At 39.0% G+C, this 27,889-nt stretch overlaps 9 protein-coding genes across 9 annotated transcripts; 2 read left to right on the top strand and 7 right to left on the bottom strand.

Annotated features, from left to right (window-relative positions):
- Nucleotides 1-1,019: 1,019 nt before the first annotated feature.
- Nucleotides 1,020-6,110, top strand: UGT51C1 (Ugt51c1p; the record flags this gene model as incomplete). Its single annotated transcript, XM_043191340.1, has 1 exon — nt 1,020-6,110. The coding sequence occupies one exon, from the start codon at nt 1,020-1,022 to the stop codon at nt 6,108-6,110; it is 5,091 nt and encodes a 1,696-aa protein (XP_043049352.1).
- A 456-nt stretch (nt 6,111-6,566) lies between these two features.
- On the top strand, nt 6,567-8,057 carry MET2 (homoserine O-acetyltransferase; the record flags this gene model as incomplete). The annotated part of the gene is made up of 1 exon (XM_043191339.1): nt 6,567-8,057. One exon carries the CDS (start codon nt 6,567-6,569, stop codon nt 8,055-8,057), a length of 1,491 nt encoding a protein of 496 aa, XP_043049351.1.
- A 12-nt stretch (nt 8,058-8,069) lies between these two features.
- Nucleotides 8,070-9,326, bottom strand: KQ657_000495 (uncharacterized protein; the record flags this gene model as incomplete). The annotated part of the gene is made up of 1 exon (XM_043191338.1): nt 8,070-9,326. The coding sequence occupies one exon, from the start codon at nt 9,324-9,326 to the stop codon at nt 8,070-8,072; it is 1,257 nt and encodes a 418-aa protein (XP_043049350.1).
- A 1,630-nt stretch (nt 9,327-10,956) lies between these two features.
- On the bottom strand, nt 10,957-13,047 carry KQ657_000494 (alpha-mannosyltransferase; the record flags this gene model as incomplete). Its single annotated transcript, XM_043191337.1, has 1 exon — nt 10,957-13,047. One exon carries the CDS (start codon nt 13,045-13,047, stop codon nt 10,957-10,959), a length of 2,091 nt encoding a protein of 696 aa, XP_043049349.1.
- Nucleotides 13,048-13,640: 593 nt separating this feature from the next.
- Nucleotides 13,641-15,716, bottom strand: KQ657_000493 (alpha-mannosyltransferase; the record flags this gene model as incomplete). The annotated part of the gene is made up of 1 exon (XM_043191336.1): nt 13,641-15,716. The coding sequence occupies one exon, from the start codon at nt 15,714-15,716 to the stop codon at nt 13,641-13,643; it is 2,076 nt and encodes a 691-aa protein (XP_043049348.1).
- A 323-nt stretch (nt 15,717-16,039) lies between these two features.
- ALG5 (dolichyl-phosphate beta-glucosyltransferase) lies at nt 16,040-17,032 on the bottom strand (the record flags this gene model as incomplete). Its single annotated transcript, XM_043191335.1, has 1 exon — nt 16,040-17,032. One exon carries the CDS (start codon nt 17,030-17,032, stop codon nt 16,040-16,042), a length of 993 nt encoding a protein of 330 aa, XP_043049347.1.
- A 2,098-nt stretch (nt 17,033-19,130) lies between these two features.
- On the bottom strand, nt 19,131-20,357 carry IDP2 (isocitrate dehydrogenase (NADP(+)); the record flags this gene model as incomplete). The annotated part of the gene is made up of 1 exon (XM_043191334.1): nt 19,131-20,357. The coding sequence occupies one exon, from the start codon at nt 20,355-20,357 to the stop codon at nt 19,131-19,133; it is 1,227 nt and encodes a 408-aa protein (XP_043049346.1).
- A 2,200-nt stretch (nt 20,358-22,557) lies between these two features.
- Nucleotides 22,558-23,514, bottom strand: KAR4 (Kar4p; the record flags this gene model as incomplete). Its single annotated transcript, XM_043191333.1, has 1 exon — nt 22,558-23,514. One exon carries the CDS (start codon nt 23,512-23,514, stop codon nt 22,558-22,560), a length of 957 nt encoding a protein of 318 aa, XP_043049345.1.
- A 345-nt stretch (nt 23,515-23,859) lies between these two features.
- On the bottom strand, nt 23,860-26,808 carry GEF2 (Gef2p; the record flags this gene model as incomplete). The annotated part of the gene is made up of 1 exon (XM_043191332.1): nt 23,860-26,808. One exon carries the CDS (start codon nt 26,806-26,808, stop codon nt 23,860-23,862), a length of 2,949 nt encoding a protein of 982 aa, XP_043049344.1.
- Between the last annotated feature and the right edge of the window lie 1,081 nt (nt 26,809-27,889).

Genomic DNA, 27,889 nt, shown 5'->3' with positions numbered 1-27,889 from the left:
AATATTTCAAATAGTAAAACAATTGACAATTTATTCCTTACGGAATACATTGACGAATAAAGAAAACCGTAGCCGAAAATGGTGCCGTTAATAGAGTAAGGAGATTATTTGTTGTTTGACATGTATCTTGCGGCGATATCCAATTATCACCGGAGCATTATCTCCGTGCGCATGGCTTTAGCACAAACAAAATTAAACTAAACTAAATCACCTCAAACTTTACACTTTTAGGTTCAAGTTTTTAGCTGTATAATTTTTCCAGAAGATAAATCAGATGCCCCTCTATTCCGACACAGCCTCCATCTTAGATTATCTTGGTTTGTTCCGTTGAAAGGTTTTCATTTATAGTAGGTGTCAGGTCTAGAACTGATCGGCTGCATGTGCAGATATGGGATCTTCTATCACATGGCATCACCAGGGACCATATGCAGGCATAAATCCGAGGGTTTCTAGACAAAAATCTGGGGATAACTAATTAATAAGGTGTAATCTGATAACTATCTTTAATCCAGATACAACTGGAACGAAGAACGAGACACATACGTATAGGTACACACGCACACGCATATACATACGTATGCATACAAACTTAAAAGTTTATTTTACGTTAAAAATAGTGTTCCAAACAGGCCAAGTGTCCTCACCCTAGTAGCTCTAATTATCACAGGCAGGCACTGCCATGTAATAATAGAAAGATCATTCAATCACTTTAATAATACTACACATAAAGAGAATCATAAGACACAATGAAACTCAAGGAGCTTCTTAAGCCATTCAGTTCTCGAACCAAAGACGACATCGACATTGATGGTGGCAAATACGAACCAAGCGAGGTGCCAAAGTCAAAGTCCGGAACCAACCCCCCTGAAAGGTCAGCAGGAACAACAATAATATGTAACAATCAGAAGAAAGATCTAAAACAACTTTCACATTCACTTCCGTCTGCACATACACGATCCAAGTCTGGCCCTTGCCTTAGTGGTCCGTTAAGTTCCACATTAAAGGGGACAAGTCCTAAAATGGCGCCACATACTGGAACTGGAAATCATCATCCTGTATCTGTTGTTGCAGGTGATGAAATAGTAGTGGTTACATCTGAAGATGGAACTAAAAAGACTTTTGAATCATCATCATGTGAAAGAGCTCCGCTGACTTCATATCGTAGTATAACTCTGACTATTGCACTGGAATTGGTGACTTCTTTACCCTTCTTCAATCTATGCCAGAAGGACACCAAAGACACATATAAGGAAAAGATTATGAGTACTACAATGGCGACTCCAGTCGGTAGTACAGCTACAGCAGCTTTTACAGCCACAGCTTCTACTACTGCCGCCGCTCCTAGTGCCACTACTGCCGCTTCTGCTACTGCTACTGCCACAGCCACCACTACTACTGCTACTGCTGCTCCCACAAAATCCAACTATTTCCAGCCAATAAAGTCTCCAAGAACTGATGACGAGGATATAGCCAAACCTGTGGGCGGTAAGAAGAACCAAAACTATTTGATGAACATATTGACGTCTTCGTTGCTTGCTACAGGTCTCAACCAAGTGACTTCCCCCTTGAGAAAGTTGGCTGGCCATCCTTCTCCACTGGCGGAAGAAGAGGAAGAACCGGAAGAAGAAGGTTTGCAACAACCAGTGATGGAAAATCTTGAAGACTTCGAGTTATCGGGATTATTGGGCAGCTTTGACGACATTCATCCTGAAGATATAAATGACGAAGATAAGAAGTATCTCGACGAAGCGATCTTGAGTGCTGAAGCTACTTTGGCTGATGCTGATACGGATCCTACACACACTAATAGTATCCCAACAGCTAGTAGTACGACGGAAACAATGTCTACTGTCTCGACAGAAGACAGTGAATCACTTTTGTTGGAGGATGTTGAAGAAAAGGATGTTGAAGAACTTGCATCTACAACTGCAACTGTTGATGAAAGTATAACTCCATTCCAAGCCTCTGTATTGGAAAGAATGAACCTCACTGGGATTCTGGAATCCATATTTACGAAATTCAAGGGAAACAATGATTATACCATTACTGATGGCGTTAAACTCCGGTTTGCTCATAAACTTCAGAATGAACTTGATCTTAGTGATGATGACATTTTTGTTGATGATTATGAAGCCTTATTAGCAAATGATGTTTTGTTACAAGGCCATGTGTACTTGACTCAAGAAGCACTTATATTCTTTGCTTTCCTACCCAAATCATTGATTATGCCTGGAACTCACCACCCATCATCATCTGCTGCTCATCATAAGCACCACCACAGTCTACACCCATCATCACATGATAATGGGTATATAATTCAAGATGGTTCGTTGGCAATGAAACTGATAAAGCCTGATGCTGTTTTCCAAAGATCACATCGTCATTGGGTTATACTTAGAGAGAAGACTCTCAGTGTATACAAATCGCCCACGGATCTTTATTTCCCAGAGTTACTGATTGACTTGACGACTTGTCTCCGTATTGAACTTGAAAAGTTTCAGCCACAAAGAACTACTGCTAATACCACTACAGCAAGAAGGTATTCCAATGAAGATGTAGATTCAAGTCCCGATGGTATACGAGAAGACCTTCATGATGAAACAATCAAAACCGAAGCGGTGTGGTTCAAAGTCATCACTACATCGAAGACCTACAAGTTCTTTGCTGACAATGAATATACTGCCAGGAATTGGTGTAGCAATTTGTCTAAAAGAATCTTTGTTCTTAGCAATTCCAATGATAAGGGTGAAGTCTTAGTGAAAATCCCCCTTTCAAGAGTTGTTGATTTTGAGAAGGTAAATATCATGAAGGACCCATTTTTGGATGGACCCTTCATACCCAATGGATTTGTGGTGAAGTTCTTGGAAGATCCCCAACCAAAGGAATCTCCCAATAATCTGGAAGGCAATGAGAAAGCTACAGTTTCCATTGAAGGTGGTGAGACTACCTCTAGTTTTCTTGAGCTGACGAATTATGGAATTGATGAGGTTTTCTTCTTGTTTTTAAGGGAAGGTAACTCCTTTTTCAAGAAACTTCAAGAGTTATTGGATGAACGCTTCAACGGGAGTACAGACCCATTTTTCAACCAGAAACCAATTTCAGAAAAGGCGTCGGTCATTTTCGAACGGAATACTGCTGCCAGCGGTGGTAATGGAGACTCTCAACTTGAGAGCTTGAAGAGTACTCTTGCACCTCAGAAGCAAACTTATCTCATGAGTCAGATGATTCTGTTGTCTGAAAAGATGATGATGACGTCTTCGCCGACTTCAACTTTCTCGCCAGCTCTTTCAAGAAGTACAACGCCCAATACATTAATGAAATTAGGTCGGACATTATCTGCCAGATCAAGGAAATTGATTGCCAAAAGGACTGACAGCAGTATCACCACACCCTCGCCTGGAGCCGGGACAAGGTCTCCTTCTGGATATCAAGATATTTGTTTACCTAAATCGTTGTCAATGACTGATCTTAAAAAAGTTCAAATGTCTGTTAGTGTATCTTCAAAGGAGGTTAGTAAAGATGAATTTGCTGATGCCTTGGATAAGAAATTGGACAGCTTAGGACTCCAAGGTGAAGGCACTATTGTTGATTCTTACAAGGACACCATTACTTCATCAGATCTGGAACCTGGGACTCTCACACGAACGAGCACTAGTGAAGGATTAATTGACCGCAACTCTAACACACAACTGCCGGTACTAGTTCAACCACAACCAAGAAGAGCAGAGAATGCTTCGCTGTATTTTGAAGTTGAAAGCTCGAATTCAGATTCAAATTATTCGCCAACCAATGATGATAGAAAGTCTAATGTGTTGTTAACTTTAGGGAAGGCTATTGGGCTTGGTAAGCCTCTTAAAAACATGGGACACATGTGGATGGCTGAACCCAATCATTTCTTACAAATGGTGGAGAATGACCCTTACTACAATGTCAGTAACAAAGAGAGAGAGCAATCATTTAAGAACTTTATTGGCCATTTTCTGTTACCAAATGAAGGAAGAATCTTATTGGCATCGTACTATGTACATTTGCAGAGATCTGTACCAGTTTACGGAAAGCTTTACTTGAGTAACCATGAATTGTGTTTCCGAAGCATGCTTCCCGGGTACTCCACCAAGATGATCTTACCTTTGAAGGATATTGAGAATTGCTTCAAGGAGAAAGGGCTGATTCTATCTTTTGGACTTGTGGTTGTCATCCATGGCCATGAAGAATTGTTTGTGGATTTCAGTGCAGCCAGTTCTCGTGATGATTGTGAATATATGTTGTTACTGCGTTTGGAAGAGATACATAGAGATGAAGTATGGAGTCCCAAGAACTCTGACTGGGGTCCAAACTATGATACGCAAATTGGAGTGGAACGCATGGAACTTCTTCCAAATATCTCCCAACCAACAGTAAGTGATTGTAAAAGTACAGAAGAAGTTGCTGCACTTGCCATCTCCAACACACGGATTGAAAATGCTAGGATGAAATTGTTTGAAGACAGATTAGAGGCTGCAGCAGGAATTAATATTCCACTTATATTGGAAGATTCTCCCTTTTACAAATTAGAAGTCAAGCCTACTACTTCATTCAACATAACGATTTTAACCATAGGATCCCGAGGAGATGTGCAACCATATTTGGCTCTTGCCAAGGGTCTTCTTAAAGAGGGACATCATGTTACAATTGCTACGCATCTTGAGTTTAAAGAGTGGATTGAAAAGCATAACGTTGGTTTTAAGGAAATTGCAGGGAACCCAGCAGAATTGATGAATCTAATGGTTACTCATGGAAGTTTATCTGTTGGGTTCCTTCGAGAAGCTAATTCCAAGTTTAAGACATTTATCAATGAGTTGCTTAAGTCAAGTTGGGAAGCATGTCAAGGTGCTGATTTACTTATTGAGAGTCCTTCTGCTATGGCTGGAATTCATATTGCTGAAGCTTTGGGTATTCCTTACATGAGAGCATTCACAATGCCCTGGACAAGAACCAGAGCTTACCCTCATGCATTTATTGTACCTGATCAAAAGAAAGGAGGGTCATACAATTACTTGACCCATGTGATTTTTGAAACTGTGTTTTGGAAGGGGATTTCAGGTCAAGTAAATAAATGGAGAGTGAATGATTTAGGACTTGCCCGAACTTCTTTGTATCAAATGCAACAATTCAAAACTCCGTTCTTGTATAATGTTTCCCCCACGATATTCCCACCTTCGGTTGACTTCCCGGATTGGGTAAGAGTCACTGGCTATTGGTTTTTGGATGAAGGGACATCTGATTCTTATGAGCCACCGGAAGAATTGGTGAAGTTTTTACAAAGTGCCTTTGAAGACGGGAAGAAAATTGTGTACATTGGGTTTGGGTCGATTGTTGTTAATGATTCCAAATCTTTAACTCAAGCCGTAGTTGATGCAGTGTTGGATGCTGATGTTAGATGCATTTTGAATAAAGGTTGGTCTGATCGATTAAACAAGAAGGATAAGAATGAATCTGACATTGTTTTACCACCAGAAATATTTAGTAGTGGTAATGTCCCTCATGATTGGTTGTTTTCAAGAATCGATGCTGCTGTTCATCATGGTGGCTCTGGGACTACTGGAGCCACACTTCGGGCGGGAATTCCAACGATCATTAAGCCGTTTTTCGGAGATCAATTCTTTTATGCCAATAGAGTTGAAGATGTTGGGGTTGGAATTGCCTTACGAAAGTTGAATACAAAGACTTTGAGTAAAGCCTTGAAGACAGCAGTGACAGACTTGAGGATGATTGAGAAGGCAGAAAAGGTTAGTCGAATGATCAAGAAGGAAAACGGTGTACTGGATGCCATTGAAGCTATTTATTCCCAACTTGAATATGCCCGGAGTTTGATCATTAACAAGCAACAGAGTTCACGTCCTGATTTGGCTCGTCACAAGTTCAGCGACGGGTTACTGGCAACAGTTCCTTTAGACGAACTACTTGAATATAGGGACGAAGACATTGAGCTTGAACCTGAGAGTGGCAGCATCAATGACTCTCCAATCAATGTTTCACTGATGTTGAAGATTGACCATGAAGATGATGATGAAGAGGAAGATGAAGGCCAAGGGGGGTCGGTTTCAAAGAAGAAGCGAAGATCTAATTAAATGAAATGGGTCTAATGAGAGTGTATTATTATTATTATATGATTGCCAAATTAATGAAATTGCAGTAAAACTTTATTGTATAGACTTTTAAATCACGTGATCAACCTGTTGATCACGTGAAGGCTAACAAAAAATCAATATAGATATAGCTCACGTGACTCTGATATTGATCACGTGATTAATGAAAAATAGATTGATCTATGTCACATGACATGTGATGACTGATCTATGATTAAAATAGCATTGACAATTGTGAATAACTGTGGATCCTTTAGTACATCATTCTGACTGGACATTACTGCATTGGGACATATACCTACCGACAACGGTCCTTAGTACAATTGTCAGCCACAGTGAACTTCAAACAATCAGGCAAACCCACTGGGTGAGATTTTTCCAACTACAACCAATACATCAAACTTTCATTAGCATTAACAACGTCAGTGTTAGGTCAGCATGAGCATAGAAATACCCGTGTCCACATATAAGGACGTTACTAAGGAACAGACGCTGCAGAACCCATTGGCTCGACTTGTGCCGGGTCAAAGGATCGTGGAGATTCCAGAGTATGCTTTGGAGTGCGGTGAAGTCTTGACCAACTTCCCTGTGGCCTACAAGACGTGGGGGAAACTTAATAAAGACCGTGATAATGTATTATTGATATGTCACGCTTTGACGGGGTCATGTGATGTTCAAGACTGGTGGGGTCCCTTGCTTGGAACAGAAAAGACTTTTGATCCCAGTCGATTTTTTATTATATGTATCAACTTTTTGGGGTCGCCTTATGGATCTGTATCGCCCTTGACCATAGATAAGGCCACAGGTAAGCCATATGGACCGTTATTCCCCTTGGTTACGGTTAAGGACGATGTAGGGGTGCAGAAGTTGGTTCTAGACTCGCTTGGCATCAACAGCATTGCTTGTGTCATTGGAGGGTCCATGGGGGGGATGATAACGTTAGAGTTCTCATCTACTTTCAATGGTTCGGGGTATATCAAATCCATTATCGCATTGGCTACGGCTGCTAGAGCATCTGCTTGGTGTATTTCATGGAACGAGACCCAAAGACAGTCGATCTTTAGTGATCCGTATTACGATGATGGCTATTACTATGAGAGTGGCAATTCTCCTAATTCAGGTCTTTCTGCTGCTCGAATGGCGGCATTATTAACGTATAGATCCAGGAACTCGTTTGAAACGAGATTTGGAAGGAAGCTTCCTTCATCGTCATCGTCATTATCATCGTCAGTAACAGAGTCAAGAATATATCCTAAGACCAATGAGGAAGAGAACTGGTTAGCTCATAATGAAGGTTCAACCAGAGCACGTAGTGGGACTGCCAATGGTACTATTACTAACGGTACTGCTGCTACTAACGGTACTACTAACGGTACCACTTCTAATGGTAATAATGCTGGTAGTAGTACTACCATCAACAAGCCACAGACCTACTTCACTGCTCAATCGTATTTAAGATATCAAGGCAACAAGTTTATTAAAAGATTTGATGCTAATTGCTACATTTCCATCTCTAGAAAGTTGGACACTCATGATATAACAAGAGGCAAAGTTGACTTTGACCAAGTGGGTAATCAAGACCCTTTACCTTCCTATTTAAAGACGCTTTCCTTACCTCATTTGATCATTGGCATTACATCTGATGGGCTATTCACTTTCGGTGAACAGCAGTTGTTAGGAGATTGTATTCCGGATTCAGAACTACACAAGTTGAATTCACCTGAAGGTCATGATGCCTTTCTACTTGAATTTGAAACCATTGATAAGCTTTGTCTAGACTTTTTAAACAGGAAATTGGGTGAGTATTACGATCCTACCTCGGAAAAGTATATAGATTTCCCTGATTGGCCCAAATATGTTGATACCGTGGTTGATAACGGTGGAGAATCTGTGTTTGGAGAAGTGGAAAAGAATATAACCAATTGGTGATAATACTACTTATTATTTTTCGGAGTCTTGTATCTTTTTGAAGCGGTCAAGGAATCTCTTTCTCTTCTCTGAAGGTGGTCGAAGAAAATAATTTGATTCTTTTTTGGCTGGCTCTAAAGAGAAAGCTGTGTTACCAATTTCATTTCTAGTCTCAAGTTTAACGTCAGGTGTGTCTGGAGAATGATGATAGGAATGTTTCAGTTTAGCTAACGTTTCAAGGTCTTCCTCAGTCTTCGATTGAGTTGGGATCATGGTACTGTTGATGGAAGAAGTGGTGGACCCATTCAAAGAAGGCAGAAAAATAGAGGCCCCAGTTGTGGTTGCAGTTGAAGCCAAAGAATTTTGACTCAGACGGAATTGTTTGGACGATAATAAATGCAATAATAAGAACCTTAGAAACTCCCCAAGAATATCATAGTATTCTGCTTTGGTTCGTAATTGATAGATCCGAATGTTTTCTACCAACTCTTCAATCACCTTGGATAATAACTTGGAGTTGTTAATGGGCAACAAACTGTTCATGTCTCCATAGAGTCTGTTGAACTCTTTGGACGTCGAAGGTGCTGTTCTAACGAGAGAATCATCATCGTCATATTGTTTGGCTTTGATAAGAGAATCTAAGAAAGTGTCTATTAGATCGATCAAAAACCCCAGTAGACTTTCAATTGACGGTATACTGGAGAATACACTGGTATCCATCTTTAACTCTTGATATAAGGCATTCCAAAATTGAATATTGGAACTGGATAATAATGTCCGAATCGATTGAGGTCCTTCTTGAAAAGGGTTCCCTGGCTTGGAAGGTGAGGGAGTACACGGATCTAGAAAATCGTCCATTACTTTTAATTGATGATTACTTATTGTTGAATTCAATTGGAACGATGCAAAGCCTATTTGTTTGGGCGAATAAAAATCGTGAATCTTTTCGAAATCGTCTATAAGTTCAACATAATAAGTGTATCGTAAGATATTCAAGTTTTTCAGAGTAAAGAACTTGGTTTGCTTGTATTGAAAGTTGTTTATTAATGTTTCCCATGAGCTGGGTATATGAGGAGTATGCGGTTCTTTAGGTGGTACGAAGATGGAAGAAGCAGTTGTGGAGGGAGTTCTAGTATTAAAATGTTTGGATTCAGAATTATTATGACTATGTTTGCGGTGATGATGGTGATTTTTCAGAGACTTTCTAGACTCTTTGGACGTTATAGAGTTCCTTCGAGGTTTTTCGTACTTGTATTGAGTATTAATCGTAAGGAAAAGTAAGCCAGACATTGTTATTAATATCTAATCAATGACATAACAAGATTATTATAAGGGAAAACTGATCAATAGTTTTAGCTTATCAAAAGCTAATAGTGATGTAGAAGAAAACATTATGTATACAACTCCTTAGAATGATCTGGGCTATATATTCAGTATAAACTTGTAGTTACTAAAGCCATTTAACTGTTATACAATTTTTGACATAGACACTCCCCTGCATCATATGCAGACATGCGTATTATTTTTTAGTTTTGTGTCACTTTTCGTACATTTCTGGTTGCATTCGGCAGCTTAGTTAATGCAAGGCCATTTAGAAATTGTAACATTGTGCTTACATTCACTGATGTGGTCCTGTAAACATCACTTACACAATGCAATTAACGTCAATATGGCATCTGCATAGTAAGCGGTCCAGTGCCCTGATTACCTATTGAGGAAAAACGGCAACGAATCAACTTGTGGCTCGAGGCGCCTTGAGACGGCAATAAATGCCCAATAAGAAGTCCACCTCCAATTGATGGCGGGTTGCTATAGGCACAGAATTGCTAATAGTCCAACACCGAATTTCGATGATGTTGAGTTGCACTGCTCTGAGAAAGCCCCGTGATATTATGCAAAGAGTGGCTCGGTAAAATGCTCTTGTTAATTTATACTGTAGATGCCACTGTGAAGCCAAGTAAACTATGTATGTTGTAAAAGGCTTTTTGGCTTCATCGATACATATTTCATCTCTACTAAAAAAGGTTGACTAAATCCTTCAAATACCTAAGTAAAACAATCTAATTTTGATGCAAAGCGTTACCATTCTGAATTTTAAAATCGACTCCTTCTTCGGTTACAAATGACTAAACTATCAATTGAAATGGAAGACTTCCCTGCCGACGTGCATTTCTGCTTAGAAGTAATAGGAGAGAATGTTTCTTGGTTTTCATGCTAATACTAAAGAACGATAACCATTTAAGTGGTATTATCTCTTTACACAGATTTATGTAAGCAAGGCAGTATCTGCAACTCATGAATACCCAAAACAGAATTTATGGGGCTTTCTTTATAATGTGGTATTGGCAACGAAGTTAATATTCGTATGTATGTACTATTGTAGGCGTTCCATTATGAGATTACGGTAGTCATCTTGTATCTGTGTGTGTGTTGTTCATGCAGTGGAAATATGTTTCCAATTACTATACTGCCTTTGCTACATGATGTTCTTTATTGGTACTCAAAGTGAATCAGATGTCCTAATTTGGTATTTGACCTGATTTGGCCAGACTAGGTGTGAAAAGAAAGTGTGCACTACAATAGACTGATTCCGTCTGGCCCTCCTTTGGTCCAAATGGACAGGAACAAAATACCAAGAGGAATATTTTTTGTTTCAATAGGTTGATCTGTTCCAAAAGAATTGGTTTATCCTTATTCTCTTGGGATATTTTTTTCGATCGGTTGATCTGTTCCAAATGAAGGCTTATCTGTTCCAAAAGTAATTAGTTTATCCTTTTTCGATCTCTGTTAAGCCACATTTCGGTACCTACAAGGGTTCTATGTACGGAATAATGTGGGGATGTATGGAAACCGGATTGATATGCATGATATTTATTTAAATACGGTAGACGCGTCACAAAAGAAGAAAACTTTGATTGTTTCAAAAAGTCCCTTCACCAGCACCTATAGTCGGTAATACGGTTAATATTTCATCGTTTTGGTTTCTACTGGTTTTCCTAAGGAAAGTGACGAAATCTCCAACCTTCTGGCAAACTTCATTCTTGGCTATACGAGAATTTTTCCAATAAGAATCAGTTAAGAATTCACAGGCTACCCATTTGGAAATCAACTGAACCTTCAATTCCCAATCTCGTCCTTTGAATTCCGGAAGCTTCGCCGCCACTTCAAGGTTTCTCTTGTGTTTGTCAAATGCTTGCCAATTTTCCGGGTGTTTGGGATCGGCATTAATGATAGGGTTGACTTTAGGTCGGTGCATATGTAAGAACATAATGTCGGGGATTTCAAGCTTCTCGTCTTTAGTAAACTCTTGTACTAATGATCTGGTGTATTCATTCTCTTGATTTAATGTGAGTCTGGTATCCAACTTCTTCTTTTTAAGCCACGATCTCCATTGACGTTCAAAATGGTATGTCTGGTCAATGTCGTATTGAATTATGGTTGTTTCCCTTGCCATATTATTGGAATCTATAAACCCGGTTAACCACACATTATATGTCGAAAGATAATAAGGTTCGTTCATCACCTCCAATGCAGGTAAGAATGTTTCTCTGTCGCCTTCGCCGAAAGAGCCTTGAAACAATAGATAGTAGTAATGTGAATCCCCATACACATTATAGTATAATGCAAGAACAAACGCACGGAAATGTTCAACCATAGAAAATATCATTTGACCTGTTTCCACCAGTCGGCCAGGGAATGTACCTTCCAAATCGTTGAAAGCCACCCCATTGTGTTTATCTTGCTTCAGGTACACGTCCCAGTCTTCATTGTTCTTCAACCCTTCTCTATGGACCACTTCTCCGATCTCACGGTCAATTAGATCGTAGAACATTGGGGACGTGCCTCTGTGCCACATGTCGGGCCATAGAAGGAACTTGGTGTCTCTGTAGGCATCGCTTTCAAGTAACTTATCAACGTTCTTAATAGGAATGTTATCCGCATCAAGTAAGATTATGTTGTCGAATCTTGACACAAGCACTCCGACAACCTTTAACAGAAACTTCTTCAACCCAAGCGACTTCATGAGTTCTGGCCCTAGTTCCCGTTCCACAATCAAACACCGCGCATTCAACTTTGGGAGCATCACCTCACACATCTCGTAGTCATAGTCCTTCTCATAGTCCAAGATCACTTCTATGGGTAAGAGGGACCCTGTCTCACGGAGTTGACCGATAGTAACCAACGCTCCAGGTAAGAAGTCCCGGGACGTCAGAATCACTATCCCATCACCATGGTAGAACTTCTTGGGTGGTAGCGAAGTGTGTTTCAATTGCTTGACAATGTTCCGGTGATGGAATTGTAAATCCTCAAACGTCTCATCCGGTAACACCACTCTACCAGTTTCAAGGAAGGAACGTGTGAACCGAGGATCGTCAGTAAATCTATATGGTTTCCCATGGAGTGGTTGACCTTGTTCTGATTTGGAAAGTTTAAACGAAAACGGCTTATTCTTCACAATGATATCCTTCAAGATGTGCTTATAGTAGGATTGTCTATCCTTAGTATGGAGTCCCTCCTTGGGGTCTGTGTTCCCAATGGAATCCTTCAAGAGTTCACTGATCACTTGATGTCTAAGAATGTCGTTAGTTATTCCGGGGAACGAGCTACTCACATCCTGATTGGCCAACTCCTGATTGAGAGCTTGAGAAATGGCTCCGTAATAATTGTTGGTAGTATCAGATTCATTGTAGGTGGTAAGTAATTGGGTTGAGATCTTATGCTTCAACTCATGGAGCTTCTCATTTTGTTGCTTATCTAATGGTGCAAAGCCTGTACTGATCGGCTCCGAAGTAACTGTAACGACCGAAACTTGGTGAACGGTTGAAGTTACAGTTTCAACTTTGATGGCTATAGAAGTAGAAGTTGGAGCTATTTCAAACATAGGAATTCGAAGATAACTAATCTCTCCAACTCCTATGTCTTTATACTTCTTAGTGCCTAGCACATATAAAATGGATCCTGCTAGCAATAGAAGAATGGCATTGCTTAAACTTCTTGAAAACGGTCTCATTAATCGTGGCAATAGAGTGTAATGAGAAATAGAAGCAATAGAGAAATGAAAAGTGGTGGATCTGTTGTGGGAATCTTAAAAAGGTCTTGATTAGATCTCCTCACCGTTGAATGAATCTCAGGTGTGTATAGATTATCTCAGTTCTGCCCAATTTACATTTAAGGTTTGGGCGAACCCTAGCATTATCAAACATGTCTTCCATTGAATAAAGTGCTGGTGTTTTATCTATCTTTAGTATATAGTTCCTTTTAGTTGTTTCTCATTTTCTTTCTATATATTTGTATGTATTCGTGTACTTGTACATGAGTAAGGAAAGGAAGGTGTCATTGCATGCATGTTAGAAAACAGTTGATTTGACGTATGGATTTTACTATCTGCATTGCATAATTGTGCGTGAGTATGCTTAAATATTTTCTTTTTTTTCATTCCGATGTAAATACCACGCCTAAATCTGGGGTTTCATACCTACAAGAATAAGGTTGTGCTGGTTACTAAACCTTGGTTAATGTATTCACTTAGGAGTCTTACTTTTCCTCTATGTAATTTTCCAGGTAGATCTTGGTTGATCTAATTCTAGATTTATCACCCATTCATCAGGTTTTCGTATATTTACCACCTTCGGAATTCTTCTCTCCCTTTTCCTCCTCTGTGGTCTTCGGTTTGGAGTTATCTTTGCCTTTTTCCGTAGCTTTTTCAAAGATATTCGGTAACACATTTAGTATACCAGAATCTGGGTATTTGGTATCTTGCTTCAAGAATTCGACATATTTGGAGACTTTGTCGCATACAAACTTTTGATCAATGCCGATTTTGTCCCAATACTGCTTATGCAAGAACTCACATGCTACCCATTTAGATACTGTGTGTATATGCAATTCCCAGTCGTTTGCACCGAACTCTGAATAGAAAGCGGGTTTCCCCAAGTTTCTTCTAGTGTAAACCTCGTAATTGAGTTCATTTTGAGCATGCGCATTAATAATGGGGTTGATTTTCGGACGGTGCATATGTAAGAACATTATGTCCGGTTCAACCATTTGATCCTTCATATTATTAGAAAACTCGGCCACTAATTTCATAGTATCTTCGTTAGCTTGACCAATGGGCATTCTTGTATCGTGGCCATTTTTCTTTAACCATTTGCGCCATGATTTCAAGTAAAAATAAACCTGATCAGGGTCATACTGAACTATGGTTGTTTCCTGGAACTGTTCCATGGCACTATCATGGAAGAAGCCTGCAAGCCAAACTGTATAAGCAGAAAAGAAATAAGGCTCTTTCATAACTGCTAATGCCGGTAGGAATGTTTCTCTATCACCAACTCCAAAGGTTCCTTGATACAATAAGGCATAATAATGAGATTCCCCATAAACATTGTAGTAGAGAGCAAGAACCAACGATCGGAAATGCTCATTCTTGGAGAAGACCATTTGTCCTGATTCCACCAGTTGTCCTGGATTAACACCTTTGAAATCCGAGAATGCTTGACCTGTTCTGTGATCCAGCTTGAGGTATTCCAAGTAGTTTTGTCCATTTGGTAGTCCCTCTCTGTCCACCAACTCTCCAATTTCTGTTTCCGTGATGTCATAGTACGAAGGAGAAATGCCTCTGTGCCATAAATCTGGCCAAAGAATGAACTTGGTCTCTTTGTAAGCCGCAGACTCAAAAAGCTTATCAAAATTCTTGACTGCCACGTTATCGGCATCTAAAAGAATAGTATGATCAAAAGTTGATACTAATATGCCTAAAGCTTTAAGTTGGAACCCTCCTTTCATATGCAATTCCTTCATTACGTCAGTGGTTAACTCTCTCTCTATAATGACACATTTGGTATTCAATTTGGGTAAAAGCTTCTCACACATATCGGCATCATAATCAGCTTCAAAGTCCAACACCACTTCAATAGGCAACTTGGATCCCAGCTCACGCAATTGGCCAATGGTCACCAAGGCACCGGGTAAAAACTCCCGAGATGACATGATGACAATCCCTTTACCTTTGAAGAACTTTCTAGGGGGCAAGGGCAACTGTCTAAGATGGTCTACTATCTGTTGATGATGAAGTCTCAAATCATTAAGCTTCTCCTCAGCTACCTTGAGTCTGTCCTTTGTGAGTTCTTCGAACGTGTACCGTGGAGTATTCGTTCCTGAGTAGTATCTACCACCGAACTTCTTGCCGGTTTCACGTCTTGTGAATGCTGGCACTAGGGGCTTATTCTTTATAATCATATGCTCTATTATGTACTTGAAGTATGTTGATCTATCTCGTTCTTGAGCAACATAGTCCGTATTAAAACACCCTACTGCTTCCTTTAAAAGGTCATTGATCACATGGTATTGGAGATCGGCTCTCGTTAGTCCCTGAAGCGAGTCTTCTGTCTCTAGGGCTTGTACTGTGGTTACTACCTGATTGATAACTGAGTCTAAGGGATTGTCATTGACATCAGACACCGCCAATTTCTCGTATATATCGGCTTTAATGGTATCCAAAAGCGACTTCTGTTCTAATGTGAGTACGGACCTTGCAGGATGTTTGAAGACAGATGTCGAAGGGATTATTGCATAAGCTGCTTCAAGAGTTGCCTCAAGACTCCCCACTATGAAAATGTACCCCACAGCTGAAGCTATGAGGACAATTATTACAATCTTGGCGAACTTTGTGGACGTTATCATTAGACGGAGAGACCCATCAAGACACTCGGTATTGGAGGTATGTGAAGAATTGATATTAGAGGTATAAGTATGTATTGTGGTTCCAATAGGAGCATTTAGGTTGGCATATTTAGGTTTTCGTATTTTGGGCCGCAGTTATTATACACACTCCGTACATATAATTTCCGGCATTTGTAGCAATTTTCCGGGCAATGGCGATCTAACATTTACACATATGAATACGAGGCTGTGGATCAAATGCCACAAGAGTATACACTAAATTACATACATACTAGCATGTCAGTATTATTCAGCTACATACGTCAGTATACTCTTAGCGTCTATTATCTTCCACACTCATCCAACTTATATACTCCAAGTAAGTAAGCCAACCGAGTCACCACCAAATCAATGGCCATTTCAATTGAGTCTCGAGCTAAATCCACTTTGGATCCATCAATTTCTTGCCAATTAACAGCAATTTCCTTAACGGGGATCCCTTGTAACTCTCCTAATAACAAAACTTCAACATCAAATATCCATCTTTCAGTATGCATATGAGGAAAGATTCTTCTGACACTTTCAACGTTGAACATCTTGAATCCACATTGAGTATCTTTAACATCACGAATTCCAAAAATGTAGACCAATGTATGCAATCCATACATCAACAAGTTTCTAATAAATGATCTTTTCACCACAGCATCGGTGTTAACCATATGAGACCTTGATCCAATGGCTATCATTGGGTTAACAATGTCAATAGTGTCATCATCGTCTTGAGACAGCTTAAACGTATCGATCAACTTACTAACGTCACCAAAACTGGTGGCTCCATCGGCATCGGCGAAAAGACTCAACTTACCATTAGAATACAATAATCCATGGGTAACTCCTCCACCTTTCCCTCTATTCTTAGCCAAGGTCACCACCTTCATCGTATGAGGCTTCAAGCCCAACTCATCCGCTAACAGAAGCGCATATGCCCCAGTGCCATCTGAAGATCCATCATCAACTATAATGATCTCAAACTTACTGTCGTCTTGATCGTACTGTTTACGCAACACTTCAATGCACTCATCCATCATCTTCCCTAACCTTTTGGTCTCATTGTAGCAGGGAATAATCACCGACAACTCCTTGGTCCGTTCACAGGGTTTCAGTCTACTGCTGAGTCGTTCGGGAAGGTCATATGTCTTCTGTGTCTTGTCATTGGTTATATATTTCAATTCTGATTCAACTGGGAGTCGAGGTTGGTGTCTGAAAAAGAGTATCACTCCATACACAGCGGCAAAGATCGTCACCACGGCGGCTACCACATACTCAACTAGACCCATCCTATGTGTACGATAACTATTAGTATGAAAAGAGTAACGTTCACAATCATCTTCCATGTCCACTACGTGTTTCGCAGGGTATAAATATTACACAAAAACACGGATAGAAATGCGATGTCGAAATTTGGTACGACATTCTTCCGATGTACTTACGACATTAATATAACATTACCTTATACTACTTTATACAACATTATATTTATACACTGCCTTATATCTATTTATTGGCAAACTTGGTCACACGGTTATTCATGGCTCGAGCATTGTTAACAAACACTTCAACTAATTCCTCAAATCGTATATCATTTTGTCCGGATTTAAATTGATCAAAGCCATTAAACAATTCAATGGTATTAATTTCCAATTCAACTTCAAACTTTTGATCGTGTTCAATGATTTTGTTACCTTTATTATTCTTTAACTCAACAGGACGTAGCACTCTGGTCAAATCAAACCTTGTTGCTGTGGGTTTATGAGTCCAACTTTGTCTCTTTTTTATTCTAGTAAGGTCGACTTTGTTCTTTGAAACAATGCTTTCGATTTCTTCCGATGGAACGGGGAATTCATAGCTTAATGATAATCTTAAATCGTAAAGCGAAGAAGGATTGTGAATATATAAATCTGAAATCCGGACCTTATTCATGGCTGTCAATCTTTCCACATCTAACAAATTATCCTTTGATATTCTAATCTTTTTGGGGTTCTCTCCTCTTTTTGCAATACGATAATAAGTGTCTGTAATGTCTGATTCTAATTTGTTGAACTTTCTTCTTGGTCTTGATGGATTTCCTCCTCCTGATTTAGCTAAATCGTCTTGATACCCCTTTTCCAAATCATCTAAAAATCGTATCATTTCATTGAATCCATCTTCATGAACCCCAGGCTCAAAATGTATTTGGGATGAGTTAGTATAAATACATTCAGTGGAAACATCAATACTTAATCTGTGACCTTTACTTTTATCTATTATGGTCCCAAATTTAAGCTCCAATTCAATATTCTTCCGATCCTTATCAGGAATCTCCTGGAAATTAGCATATATCCATTCTGCAATGGTTCTAATAACACTAGCAGGTGGGATTACTCCGGTTATACAACATTCAAGGTCAACACTAGCTGTTTTCGAAGTATCAAATACTCTCTTTTCAGTATATCTTACCGGTTCAAAATCTGCAGCCCCGACAGCTTGTATACCTGTGCCCCCGGGCAAGGACCCAGCATTGACTCCACCGTTACCATTATTAATTCGTTGAGCATATTTGGAAGGTGGGATCCATTCCGTTGCCCATATTGGAGGTTGTTGATACCGTTTTGGCTTTCTTGATGATTTAAGTTTTCTAATCTGTTCAATTTCGGCCTGTATAATGGCTTCTCTCTCTTTCTGAGGCTGAGTACTACTACAACTTCTAATGACGCTGGAATCTGAAGACGACCCGCTGTGGCTCTCAGGAGATGAAGGTTTGTGGTTTGACTCGCCCTGACCCTTTTGTTCTGGAGCTGCAACTATGCTTGAACCCCGTGGAGGGTTTTGCAGTGGTTGTTGCGTGGGAGATGCCTGTATGGACTCAGATGTTAAGGATGTTGAAGATGTAGACCTATTTGGAGTTTCACGTTTTGGTTCCGGTTCATTGTTTAGCAAACTAACAATGGAGCTACGTCCATGACTGGGGACACGGACTTTACTCACGGAAATAGCACCAGGTGTTTGAGTTTGTATTGGAGTTGGAATTGGTCTCAGAGTCAGTGCTTGATTCTGATTAGTTTGACTCTGATGAGATTGTGCTTGACTCTGGCCCGGAGATAGTCCTAATTCGGGTCGCAGAAAAGCGCTCTCATGTTGCGTCTTCTTCAGCTTCTTTTCTTCATTGCTGGAGTCATTGTTAAGTATCGATCCCACATTCATCTTGGACGTGGCTAGCAAGGAGTTGGCTACAAAACTTCTTACTCAGCTCACGATGTTTTTCAATACCAGTTTACTGTGTGGTACACGACCATTGAAGAGTATAAGCAAAGTTGTTACTGTACGGCACTGTAACCTACAATAAGACTGTTTCTGGCACTAATAATAATAATAGAATAAATAACAATATCTGTGATATTAAGCAGCCAAGTTCTTATCCAATCTGGCTTTGACAGCATCAATGAATTCTTCAGTGGTAACATAACTGGCTCTGTCTGTCTTACCTTGAGTTAGGGCCAAATCTTTAGTCATAATGTTATCCTTAGCAACTGTATCGATAACAGCAGCTTCCAAGTTTTCACCAAATTTAACCACGTCAGGTGTACCATCCAACTTACCTCTTTGGATCAACCCTCTGGTCCATGCAAATATTGAAGCAATGGAATTGGTGGATGTCTCCTTCCCCTGTTGATGTTGTCTGTAATGTCTTGTGACGGTTCCATGAGCAGCTTCAGATTCAAAAGCCTTCCCATCTGGAGTCATCAATACAGATGTCATTAAGCCCAAAGATCCAAATCCTTGGGCAACAATATCAGATTGCACATCCCCATCGTAGTTCTTCATAGCAATGATGTAGCCACCTTTTGATTTTAACATTTGCGCAACCATATCATCGATTAATCTGTGTTCAAACCAAATTCCCACCTTATCCATTTCAGCCTTGTATGTAGAAGCATACAATTCCTCAAAGATATCTTTGAATCTACCATCATATCTCTTCAAAATGGTATTCTTGGTCGTGGAAAACAAGTTCAACTTACGGTCAATGGCCAATTTGAATGATGAATGAGCAAAATCGGTAATAGATTTATCAGTGTTATACATAGACATGGCAACGCCAGCATCGTCAAAATGGTACACTGGGTATTCTTGAGGAGTAGAGCCATCGTCTGGTTTAAACACCAATGTCAATTGACCAGCACTAGGAACTACAATATCAGTAGCCTTATATTGATCCCCAAAGGCATGTCTACCAATGATGATAGGCTTTTCCCAACTAGGAACAATTCTAGGAATGTTTTCAATGACAATAGGTTCCCTGAATACCGTACCACCCAAGATATTTCTTAAGGTACCATTTGGTGATAACCACATCTTCTTCAAGTTAAATTCCTTAACTCTTGCCTCGTCAGGAGTGATTGTAGCACATTTGATACCAACACCATGTTTCAAAATGGCATTAGCAGCATCAACAGTCACTTGATCATCGGTCTTATCTCTGTACTCAATGCCTAAATCATAGTACTCCAAGTTGATATCTAAATAAGGAAAGATCAACTTATCCTTAATGAATTCCCAAATGATCCTGGTCATTTCGTCACCATCCATCTCAACGACAGGTGTCTTAACTTGGATCTTAGACATGATTTACCGAGGATAAGATCAGACTACCAATACAAAATTTATGATGTATCGTATTACTACGTATAATATTATTACGTATAATTTTATACAAAAAAGGTACCACAAATAATTTTGTATAGAACAGCAAGCTCGGCTCTATTTAAATGATATCCGAATCTGTATATGGGGTAATCGATTTTCTAATTTGTGGAGTCGAAGGCATGTAACATCCCCGGGTTTGGAAACAATGCACTACATACACACTAAGTTATTACGACCAGATCTATAGGGGTAAGGCTAAGGCACATTGAGTCAATTAAGTACTGGAACAGATAACATCACAGTAGTACAGACCGTAGTGGAGACGACGAGTAGACCAGACGAGCAGACGAGTAGACCAGACGAGCAGACGAGCAGAGCTGTGTGGAGTAGGGAGGAATGGCACAGAATAGTGTTTGATGTTGATTGGTATAATACATGTCATAATATACTATTTCGTAATCAATGCTACCACTTTTTTTATGCATTATGATTCGACTTTATCACCATTCTATTCCCACCAATCCACAAGCATAATAATGTACACTATTTGGCTCTTTACTAAAAGAATACACTCATTGGATCCACTGCTTATTAATTCAATTGTTTCCCATGGATAGCCTACAATCTTATCGGATATTGACTAAATACGTGTATTTGTTCCGAAACCTGTTATCTCCGGGGAAACTGTCGTACCATTTAAATAGGAATAGGAATAACATCAACCAATTGAGACTCAAAGAGATCTTGTTTGTTCCGCCCCAGTAAGTGGCCGCCTGATTTATGGCAGCGCCGCAGGAATTTCTAACGATTTTGGGGGAATTTCGGACTTTTCTTCGGCTTTACCCTCTCGGTTAAGTTAATGCCCCTCATCGTTCCATTATTAATATCCGTCTTTAGCGGCTACGGGTTCTAAATATAAGCTCTTCTTGTTTTCTAGCGTCGTACCCGTTTCAGGCATCTATAAAGTAGATTCAACAACTAGTTCAATTCAATTGCACGAGCATGATTTTGTTAGGTCACATCCGCTATGGGTACCGCCAATATGGATAACTAACGCGGGGCGATGGTTTTACTCCGATACTTTCCGTCGGGAGGGGCACGACACAAATCATGGCCACCTCGTGATCTAGGAGTAGTTGGTGAGTACACTCTTCTTTGAGCCTTAATGGCGTTACCCGGACACAGGTTCTTACATTGAGTTTGAAAATTTTCATTCATAATAAAATTATTCTATTTCATCTACTCTTCTTAACCAAGACAGACAAATATATCTATAAAATTGTATGTTCCCACCATTTGCTTAGTTTCTAGTTTAATGTTGTTATGATGAAAACCTTACTCAGCTCACTCAGAGTCCTTTGGGCGGTGCTGATAAAACTTCCTATTCCAACATTCATCATTTTTTCTGATTTCTTCATTCTTTCTAGAATAACTACCTTATTATTACTTTTGGTGACCAATTTACTAACAAGTGATTTCTCATAGACACGTTTATATGCATGAGTGCTAAAATGAATACATATTAATTGTCTTGTTAGGTTATGATTTATTTATATAACCAAAGATGATTTGTGGGATGAATGTATCGACGTAAATTTATATAGATATATTGAAGTTGTCAAAAGTAAAGAATACGATGTAACTTTAGAAAAATTAGAAAAAGTATATGCTTATGATTATGAAGTGTTATACTTTGAAATAACACATAAATCTGTAAATGAAATGTTTATACACCTTCATTTACAGGTTTCTTAGATTAGAAGAAATGTGTGATACAGCCACGAATATTGGTTATTATGGAGGTGTAGGATTTATGAAGGTGAAAATCTATGTAATACTGAAAAAGAATTGGGTGATTATACAATTAAAACTCAATTATAATTTCGTATTACAAATACACCCTAGATTATACTCTAAAGATTAGGGTGGAATATATATATAAAAAACAAGGGAGACATACTACAACAAAATAGCACACACTATCTCAATAAATCTAGTCGCATACTATTATAATACTAAGGTCTAGTATTAGGTATAATATTTAATTTCCCATAGTATATCTAATTCAAAAGATAAAGAATGAAATCATCCAGAAAATATGTTCTATTTACTGCCCCATCTAAAAATTCATAATATTTCTCAAGCCAGGAATGGGTCAAATGGATAACGATAACCCTTTTTATTTGTTTGGACTCTTTGGTCTTAATTCTTCAATCTCAGCACTTTGAGGTACAAGAAATTGGGGCTGGTTACTCTTGGCGTAGTTTACTTTTGACTTTTCGTACAATTCCTTTTGGAACGTTGAGGGATCAAAATTATCAAGAATTATATCCGGCAGCATAATCACCCAACCCTTTCTAGGTCTAACAGGTACGTTATATCCAATTCTTGAAGGAATAATATGTAATCTTCTATTTGTATTGGAGAAATTCTCTGCAATTTTGTACATGGCATCAGGTACAGCAGAGGGACCCTCATGAACAGATTGAGGAGTTTGGATTTGTAAGTCAGTATCAACATTACAATGAATCAAATGATTATCTGTCAGACGTCTAACTGTTCCCGTTATACACATCCAACAATGCCATTGTTGACGTTGAAGTAATGGAACTTTTTCACATGTTTGATAATCTTCCGGTCCAAACCCTTTGCCACCACCAGATTCTTGATTACACTGGATAAAAATTAATTCTTCCAGTCTTCTAAACTTACTATTGAAATTTTGATTATTCAATACCTTTGTTAATTCTTGGATTTTTTGAGTAGTGGCCCATATGAACAAGTAACCAGGTTTAGCACATAATTTTTGAATTGGGAGATTAGTTAAAAGTGGTAAAATGAACTGATTCTCCACTAATGCTCCAATCATAATCACATCAAATACCAATCCATGATCTGTGATCCAACTATTAAGTTTCTGAATCATTAATAGATGAGCAGCTATACGACACCCATAAGGCTTAACTGCATGTTCTGACACTTTCTTTTCCTTTAATTGATGTAATTTTTCTAGTTTGGGATACCCTTCTCTTGGCATAGTGGCATTTCTAACATGACTAATAGGTTGAACTCCGGTATGAATGTATTCATTGGCGTAATCGTTCTCCTCGGACCATTTGGAACTAGTTGAAGCCATTCTGATGATGATTAGCTATAGACTATACTACAACAATTTACAGGTCGTATTGCTTTTCTTTTATAGCGTGGAGGATAAAGGGATTGTTCCACACTTGAAGGAAAGTGACCACTTGTAGTTTCCTAATTAGTAGATGAAAGAAGGAATATAAAGAGGTATCACATTTAGTTTGTTCCCATTATTAAGGCCATTAATTGAATGTGTGTAAAATCCTTTATATAAGCACCAGCGGGGGATGTGGCTGCAAATCAGATGCATTAGGAAATCTGAAACAAGATCGATGATCTTGTGTTTCAAATATGTATATAGATGATTATGTAACACATACCTAAGGATACACATATATTACTCAGATCTCCTTCTAATAAAATCAATAAACACCTTCTTATGCAATACTCCATAGTATAATCCATCCTTAAGTAATACTATGGCACGGTTACCAATCTGATCAAAGATCAAATATGCTAATGATAATTCACTATCATAATTAAGAAATATCGGATGTTTCTCCACCATGTTGGTCAAATTAGCCAAGTTATCTAATAGTTCATTCATATCACCATTTGATGTAGTACTGAATGAAAAATAATCACTCAGCTCACCATTGCTCTCAGTTAATGATTCAATCACGTTATTATTATGACGCAGAAATAATTCAACCTCATTGGTTCTGTAGTCACTTCCATCCATTAGCTTGACATATAATTCATCTTGGATTTGATACTCTATAACAAACTCTTTTAGCTTGTCGATGCAAATTTCTAGATCGGAAAAATAAAGTAATCCAACACACACTCCCTTTCTAAGTAGTGGTAAACAGCCATCTACCAATCCCTTTAATGCTAGTAAGTTCAATTTGGCTTGTAAAGTCGTTAAAGCCACATAGGGTGATGAACTTAAATCAATATAAAGTTTTTCTTCAGTTGGAGCATTCCCGATTATAGGATCTCCTCCAACACCACAACCACCTAATCCTTCCAATCGTGGACTTTGACTCAAAGAACTTATACCTCTGAACGGATCAGGAGCAATAGCAGCTGCTGCAGGTGTCTTCTTTATAACCTTGCTCATCTTTTCGGAATCATCAAGCACATCTCTAGCTTGAACCCTAGGGTCAATGGCTTCAGTTTCTGGTGAAATGAATGGATAGTCATTAGCAACTAAGAAGTATTCATAAATGGAATCTGCCTCCAAATAATTTCCAGCCCAATTGGCAACAGCAATTGTGATTGAAATAGGCAAAACATAAGTATAAGAACTGGTTAATTCAAATAAAATTGTCACCAAGGTAATATTCATTCTTGTTACTCCAGCCATAAATGCCCCAGCACCTATTACTGCATAGATCCCAAAATCAATGCATTGCCCTTCTAATAAACAAAGTCCAAAGTCTTCAACTCCTGAGTATTTGAAGAATATAAATTGTGCAACAGTTGCAAATGCTCTACCAAATAATGCCCCAACTACCATCAGAGGTACGTAGATACCACAGGGTACTTTTATACCAAAAGTAATAAAAGTTAACCCCACCTTGATAACAAATGCTGTTAATAAATTGGTGATCTCATTAAGATATTCAGCTTCAGTTTTAGGACATAAACTTGCATCCAATTCTTTAGTACAAGAAGTACCTAAATCCAAAACCAATTCACTGGATGCCTGTTTAGTATACGGATTCCAGAATGTCACAAGACCTGTGACCAATGCAACTAAAAAGACTTCAAAAAGAGGTCTTTTCTTGAAATATTTGTTTCTAAAGTTTGAACCCCACCATCTTGCAAATTTGACAAACATTGCACCAAATATTCCACCCAGAATTCCAAGTATAACAAAGAAAACAAGCTCAATAGGTTTCCAATCCGACAGATATTCCAACTCAAATAAAACCGTTTTCCCCGTGCCGTATGGATTAAGAAACTTCAAAAACAAAGTTGAAATTATTGCACAGAAGAACACTTGGAATAAATGGTGTGAGGGTAAATAATTATTAATTTCTTCAAGAATAAAGAGAACTCCACCTAACGGTGATCCAAAGGCAAGTGCCACGCCAGCAGAAGCACTTGATGATAAAATTTGTTTCTTCAATAATTCATTATTATCTATGTGTTTGAAGAACCGAGTTAGCACATTACCCACACAAGTAGCCAAATGCACATACGGGCCTTCTTTACCTAATGCCATACCGGAAGCAATAGCAAACACCAATGCTATGGTTTTGCAAAAAAGAGTATAAGTACCCAAGAATCTCCGGATCACGAAACCTGATAAGATGACTTTGACTTCCGGTACACCTGATCCACACGCAGTGTACATAACTTTAGGAGAAATAGGTTTCATATCAGCAATGGGGTCGGATGATTCTGAAACCACCAGATGCTCAAAAGTCCGTGGTTTTCTTTGCATTTTAGTGGTTAATGAAATTTGACATGCAATATAGGCCAATATTATGGTCAACAAGACGTAAATGACGTAATCCATTTTGATCTGGAATTCGGAGTCATCTTCCTTAAAGATAGAAGCCCAAGTTATCCATTGCTTGCAGGTATCAGCTGTTGTCTTCTTACTAGTTACAGTATTGCAGCATGCTACCTGAGTCAATAGCCAATTACGTTGACAATAACCGTATTTAAACCCCACTAGTAAGAGTTCAAACTTATCTATGGTGAAAGCAATGCAGGCAAATACCAACCCAATTAGAACAATAAGGATCCATTTACTGAATTGGACATAAGTACTATACATCAACAGCATACGGTTTGTTGTAGTGTTGTTATATTTCTTGATTGATTTGTTATTGTAGTAGTAGTTGTTGTTCTTGTCCAGACCATCTGGTGTACCATTAGAGTCATCGGAGTCACATACTGTTTTGGGATGTTCCAACTTATAGTTCCATTTATTTGTTCTGACAAAGGCATTGGCCCAATCAATGGTAGTGAAATCGTTGTAGTAGTTTCTAAGGGAGAATAACGTTGATTCTGGGACCACACTGAAAAGACGCGAAGGTAAGGAGACGGATGTTTTCACGGTATAGAGCAGGTTTTCTTCTAATAGACCACCATCTCCACCAGTTGGGGGCCCTGGGGATGATTCTTGGATAACTGAATGGCCATGGGAAAGTAAAGGGATATTCCAATCACCACCTGATGATTGGATCTGACCACCTGGAGTGAGTAATGGAGAGGTGATATCCAATCTGTTTATGGATCGCATCCTAGTGAGTCGATTAACTTCCCCAACATCAATCCCCCCAGGAGTATGTGGCATGGTACCTAACAGTCGTCTCAGCAATGGCATTATGAAGATATGATCGTGGTGTTAAAATGATATAATGATGAGAGTTGAATGAGATCCGGATCATAAACAACGATCTCGTCTACGTCCACTTTGCCGTTGATGGCACTTTGGAGAAGTGGCCACCAGATAAAGAAATATATCCAAACATTAAATCCGTCACGTCGTCACTATGCATTCCGGCAGAGCACCTGAAACTGTTTGTCTGATATCTACGATCGAAGTGCGCGCATTGTACGGTGGAACGGCATTACAGTGGACATTCTACGATAGATTACGACAATACAGCATTATACAGTAATAAGTACACTGGTAGTAACATTAAACTACTAGTAGTAGCAAAACTATTACTACTAGTATTAGTATTACTAGTAGCAGGTGCAGCTGTACCAGATTCATGGAACATTTACACACGTTTGTTCGACCTATTAAATGTAACTGTATAAAGGAAGAATGTGTACTTGATATAAGCCACGGTTATCGAGGTCGATAATGATCTGTTGTTGTTTACCTGACGTAATTTAACTGTGGAGAAGGTTATTGATTTCCTTATTTCCTTATTTATTTATTTATATCTGTATTATCTCCCGGGTGACCTCCTGCATTCCAACACGAAATGAAATGGAATGATTTCATTCCCTCATCAACATCATCAATCTTGTAACCTAAACGTTACTTTTGTGATAATACCTCCTTTTGAGCCTATCCAGGATAGTAACGATTCATCTATTGATGATAGGCTTGATTACTTGTGCGTGTTAGTATTGTAGAGGGCTTTGAAAGGGAGTACTCCTATTCTAGCGGTTTAGTTGATGAGCTCCTCAACGTGTTGCAGAGGACAGCATGTGTGACGGTTTTCGTACGCTATCGCGACATTCCTACAACAATATATAAACCCCACAAATATATGTTATCTAAATAGTGATGTATGCCTAGAATACTTTTTCTATGGATATTGTTAACAACTGCTAGTTATGGGTTGGAGTCATATCGTTTTATAACTCTAGTACAACAAGGGTAAAGGAAACGAGCTAGCTACTGCTCTACCTTCCTCTTTCATCAACGTCTGTGATACCGTAGACGA

The sequence above is a fragment of the Scheffersomyces spartinae genome, assembly GCF_019049425.1.
Source record: "Scheffersomyces spartinae strain ARV_011 chromosome Unknown scaffold_10, whole genome shotgun sequence".
Classification (NCBI taxonomy): Eukaryota; Fungi; Ascomycota; class Pichiomycetes; order Serinales; family Debaryomycetaceae; genus Lizanozyma; species Lizanozyma spartinae.
Note: the sequence above shows the minus strand (reverse complement) of the source record. Positions and strands in the feature narration are given on the sequence as shown.